We start from the raw sequence: 6162 nt of genomic DNA on the forward strand, positions 1-6162 counted from the left end.
TATTATTAGGGCTCCGCCTTAAGAAGGGTCGCCCTATAGTGATCAGTCTGTCCGTTCGTCCGTCTGTCTGTCCATCTGTCCGTCTTTCCGTCAGTAACATTTTAACTTTGTGTCCGCTCTATATCTTGAGAACCGTTATGATTTCAAAGTTTATACTTGACATCCATTTTAACCAACACCAGAGGGTGTGTAATGATGTATATACAACTTCCTTGGTCAAAGGTCAAGGTCAAAAACTTTGGTTTCAGTTGACAACCCTGTGTCCTGTGGTGAAGATCGTGTCCGCTCCACATCTAGATAACCGTTATGATTTTATACATAATACTTAACATGTTTATTAAAATTAAAAATGGAAATGGGGAATGTGTCAAAGAGACAACAACCCGACCAAATAAAAAACAACAGCAGAAGGTCACCAACAGGTCTTCAATGTAGCGAGATATTCCCACACCCGTCCTTCAGCTGGCCCCTAAACAAATATATACTAGTTCAGTGATAATGAACGCCATACTAATTTCCAAATTGTACACAAGAAACTAATATAAAAATAATACAAGACTAACAAATGCCAGAGGCTCCTGACTTGGGACAGGCGCAAAAATGTGGCGGGGTTAAACATGTTTGTGAGATCTCAACCCTCCCCCTATACCTCTAACCAATGTAGAAAAATAAACGCATAACAATACGCACATTAAAATTCAGTTCAAGAGAAGTCCGAGTCTGATGTCAGAAGATGTAACTAAAGAAAATAAACAAAATGACAATAATACATAAATAACAACAGACTACTAGCAGTTAACTGACATGACAGCTCCAGACTTCAATTAAACTGACTGAAAGATTATGATTTCATCATATGAACATCAGGCACAATCCTTCCTGTTAGGGGTTTAGTATCATACCATCATAACATATATGAGAAGAACATAACCAGTGTCATGCCAACAACTGTTTTTAGAATAAATGTCTTTAGTTCCGACGCAAAGACCTTATCAGTGACTCAATAATAACGCCAAAATATGCAATCTTTAATGACTTGACAACAGTATCGTAATTATATCCCTTCTTAATCAGTCTATTTAAAGGTTTTTGTAAGTTTCTGAGGTGAACACTGACACCTTTGTGCTTTATAAAGAATATTTCCATAAAAATTTGGATGTGAAATACCTGAACGTATAAAAAGTCTGCATGTTGAGCTATATTTACGAATGATGTCTTTATACCGATGATAAAATTTAGTAAAAGTTTTGACTAGTTTGTGATATCGAAAACCCTGGTGTAATAATTTTTCAGTAATACATAAATTTCTCTCGTTAAAATCTAAAACATTGTTACAAACACGAGCGAATCGTACAAGTTGAGATATATAAACACCGTAAGATGGTGACAAGGGAACGTCACCATCTAAAAACGGATAATTAACGATAGGAAATGAAAAATCATCCCTTTTATCATAAATTTTAGTATTCAGCTTTCCGTTAGTGATATAGATATCAAGATCGAGGAAAGGGCAGTGGTCATTATTAGTATTAGCTTTATTTAAAGTAAGTTCAGCAGGATAAATTTCATTAATATACATACTGAAGTCGTCATTATTGAGAGCCAAAATATCATCCAAATATCTAAAAGTATTATTAAATTTGTTTATCAGATGTTGTTTTGATGGGTCTTTGCTTATTTTTGTCATAAATTGTAACTCATAACAATACAAAAAGAGGTCCGCAATAAGTGGTGCACAGTTAGTCCCCATTGGAATTCCGATAATCTGACGATATACGGAATCCCCAAAGCGAACAAAAATGTTATCTAAATGTTATTAACCAACACCAGAGGGTGTACCCCACGTTATTGACAGCGGGGCCCACAGAAATGGCTCCCATCTCAATGGTATCTAGTTTGTTTTGTTCCCTTCATATTGTCTACCTATTTAATTATGTTCACATTTATTTTCAAAATTTACTGAGCTCATTGTAGAAAGCTAAACAGTGCCCTATCAGTGTTTTCATCTCCTTATTTGAAACATATTTAGTCTACCAGTAGGTGGTTTAAAAAGTAGTCCATTCTGATATAGTCATGGGTTACAAAGACTACAAACAAAATTGAGAATGGAAATGTGTCAAAGAGACACCAATCCGACCATAGAAAAAATAAAGGTAGAAGGTCACCAACAGGTCTTAAATGTAGCAAGAAATTCAGGCACCCCGAGGCGTCCTCCAGCTGGCCCCCTAAACAAATACATTCTAGTTCAGTGATAATGAACGCCATACTAAAGTTTACATTAAATTGTTTGTATGGTGTCAGAATACTTCTAGACAACAATGGTTACAAATATTTCACTTAATTATCTTTATTATGCCCTGCTCCAAAGGGCATGGTAATGCCCTGCTCCAAAGGGCATGGTATACTTATGTACATCTGTTTGTGTTTCCCTCAGTACATCTAGTACACAAATTATGGTCACTTGTTCAAGAATCACATGTTCATCCCTAATAAACATCCTGTTAAACAAACACTTATATATTCTTACACAGAATGGCCATGTACCAGAATGAAATTTGCAACACATTTTTATGAGAATCTTCAAGGCTTCTCGATATTTTGAACCAAGCTCAATGTGCTCATGCTGTACTGTGTGACTGTGTGAGGCATTTTTACATCACAACTCAACAACCTTCTGTCAAATTATTGAGGGTACCTTTCGTGAGCCATAGCTTATAGTTAAACTTGGTTTTCTTTTGTATTTCAGAGTGGTAAAAAGTTCAGAAGATAACAGTTACAAAGACATTAGTGTTTAAAGTTGAATTTTGATTTGATACTGGTGATAAAAAACAGAAACTTCATTGTTCTGCCTCAATTGTTGTGTCTACTGTGATGGACTGCTCACTATTTACTGAAAGTACAGCAATTATGGAAGTTTAAAGTTATGATATTCTGAGCAGTTATGGTATACAAGAAGCAATATTTATGTTTAATAAACAAAAACTGTTGAAAAACAATTAATTTGTAACTAGTAAACAGCTACACATTTACAACTTTGATGCAATGACACTTCAACTTTTGGCAAATTGTTAGCTTGAAACTTTTCTTCCAAAAAATACCTTGGATTCATGTATTTTTCTGTGGTACCAATTATCTTTGATTAAGGAAAAATTGTAGCTTCTTAATAAAAAAAAATTGTGGTATCAATTATTTCTCCACGAAAATCTGCAGGGAAATTTCCATTATACAATGTACTATCTAAATTCAAAATACAAATTTTTATTTTCATGCAACAACTAGCTTGTTTAAAAATATTTTCCCAAAAAGTGGAATTTACTACAGCGTTTTCTCTGAAGAAGTAATAGAGAAAATCATCAACTTCAGTATACATAAATATATTTTAAGATGTGATATTTCCGTGTTTATATTGTATGGGGGAGTGTGCACCAGGGAGAATTGTAACAAAAATTTCCTGTAAATATCATATTAATTATATATACATAATCTCCACAAACTTTATATATATCTTGCCTAACTGCACAACAATATTTGATATTATATAAGGACAATTAGTCTTTACACATGTAATGATTTGAAAATGAAATTTATATACTTATAATATTCCATAAAAGACCTAGTCCAAATAAACTCATCATAGATACAATAGCTTTATGAATGCAATTGATTGTAAAAAAAATCATTTCTGTAATTTCAGAAATTTTTGTGTGCATTTGTTATTGTGATTTTGTCATTTTAGACTTACAATATTAAGAAAATTCCTGTTTAAATTCATATAAAGTATTTCAAAATGCGAGTTTGAATTCATGAGTTTACAACACTGTCTCATTTTCCAAAATAATAAAAACCTTGCAATAATTTTTGAAATTACAGTAATTGATTTTCATGATTACAATTTTAGATTGCTTTGTAGGTCTTTTTCTTAATTCATGGCTTAAATTTACTCAGAGTTCCGTTCAATGCTCAATCTCTTCTGCATTCCTAAGACCCTCAAGAAAATTTTAAATTCCATTTGATTCATTTAATATTGATCAAATGAAAATGTCTTTTGCAGAATTCTAATCATTCATCTGGATCACCAGAAATATAATGGTGGACTTAATTTTTTTTTTAACTTTCTGTGACAAAAAGATATATTATATTTTTATCATTCATATTTGCTTGTTATCGTCATTAATATAACTATCTCTGTAAGATTAAGTTCCATTCTGTATGTAGGTATTAGGTTTTTATCATAATGCAGACCATCATGCAAATCTTTATTGCTTAGATATATTGATTATTTACCCCCCAAAAAGAAGGGGAGACAATTCCCGGATTGCAACATTTATTAATTGTCCATCATTAAAATGGTTGCCAATAAAAGAGATTTATGATAACATATCAAGTAAATGGCATTAAACATTTAATAATAGATATATACAATAAATATGCATTTTAACATTTTGTGCAATATGATAATATAAATAGGGAAGTGAATGATCATTCAATTTATAATTTTTTATTATTTTTTTTATATTAGGTATCAGGCACTCTTTGAATTACTGGATCTGTGAGTTGTCTTTAAATATCAGGAAAAACTTTATGTTGCTTGAAAAGCATTGAATTAATTGGTTTCTGTCTAACGTTTTTGAATAAAGGTACCTTTTGAAAAATTAAACAAGATAGAATTACTACATGATGTAAATGATACACATTTAATGGCATTATTTGGTGCTTTTAACATTTTCTTTGTTTTTAAATTAAATTAATTGATTTGATCTTTAATGTTTAAGGTAAACCAAAACAAATTCTTTTGATTTTTTCTGCAATAGTGTGAGATCAGATTTTGTAAGGGGAATTGTTGTTTGCTATACAACAAGGCACTTAATACCTCAGAATAATCAAAATGCGTTTTAAATATTTTAAGAAATGATTTGGTTATGTATCTGTGTTTGACTATGTATCTGTGTAGCTCCCTTCTACAAATTTACTAGATATATATATAAAAGTAAGAGTAGAAATTTTGTGCAAGAATAGTGCAATTAAATTGTATGTTGTGATATGTAATTGATTTTATTTGTTTATGTCATATTTGAAATAAATTTTCAAAAATTTATTAAACTAGTTTACTTTTTCATCAGACCTCACCGAAAACCAGAGCAATGACTGAGGTGAGATACCAAGTTTTATGCTGTTAAAATTGGTCATTACATCTTGGATATTTGCTAATAACTAAATGTTGGTCTATTTACCAGTTGGACAACTATCTACCAAAATGGCAAATACTGAAGGTCCAGAATTAGTATATTTACAATCTACATACATGTATGGCCCTCAGCTATGAGCAAAACATATGTGTTAAAGAAAGCCACTTTATATTCCTGATAAAACTTGAAAAATTACAACAATGATCTTTGCCATCCTCCCGTGTCATCCCTATGATAAATCTTACATTGCTGTCCATTGTTCTTGCAGAAAGAAGTTTCAATCTTATTTATAATGCACCCTTTGACAGTGGGGAAAATAATACCAAGTTTCATTAGTATCCAAGTCATTAAAAAGGTCTAAATAGTTATCAAAGGTACCATGATTATAATTTAGTACGCCAGACGCATGTTTGTTTACATAAGACTCATCAGTGACGCTCATATCAAAATATTTATAAAGCCAAACAAGTCAAAAGTTGAAGAGCATTGAGGATTCAAATTTCCAAAAAATTGTGCGAAACTGGATTAGACTTTGCCTATCTTACGCCAGGAACCTGTAATCCAGTAGCTGTCAGTGGTTGCTGTCTGCCATATTGGTATTTTCTTCATTTTCAAGCTGTTGGCCATCTTTTTTCAATTGTTTTACATTTTTTCATGGTAGTTCTGGCTTTACACTGTATGGTATATAGGGGGTTTGCTCATTGTTGAAGACTGTATGGTTACCTGTAATTGTTTAAACCTTAGTCCTTTGGACCATAAATAGTGGTCTCAATGGCAAACTGTCTTTAATTTTGCTTAAATGCTAATAATGCCCCCATCTGTGCATCTGGAAATTGATTTCCATTATCTAACTTCCTTAACTAAATGTTATTTAAGTTATACAAAAAGCTTATTTCCACAAAACTCCGATCCTATTTTTTGCTGTTCTTGAGTTATGTCCCTTCATAACATTATATGCAAGTGGGGGAATCATCCA

At 31.9% G+C, this 6162-nt stretch overlaps 1 protein-coding gene across 1 annotated transcript in view; it reads left to right on the plus strand.

Moving 5' to 3' along the window:
• Positions 1–5034, plus strand: part of LOC134701386 (protein phosphatase 1 regulatory subunit 21-like) — a 40255-nt gene extending 35221 nt beyond the window's left edge. The window contains exon 21 of the mRNA XM_063562536.1: positions 2747–5034. Coding sequence (XP_063418606.1) covers positions 2747–2770 — 24 coding nt within the window. The 3' untranslated portion in view covers positions 2771–5034. The remainder of the gene's footprint in view (positions 1–2746) is intronic.
• Positions 5035–6162: the final 1128 nt, after the last annotated feature.

The sequence above is a fragment of the Mytilus trossulus genome, unplaced genomic scaffold (assembly GCF_036588685.1).
Source record: "Mytilus trossulus isolate FHL-02 unplaced genomic scaffold, PNRI_Mtr1.1.1.hap1 h1tg000244l__unscaffolded, whole genome shotgun sequence".
NCBI lineage: Eukaryota > Metazoa > Mollusca > Bivalvia > Mytilida > Mytilidae > Mytilus > Mytilus trossulus.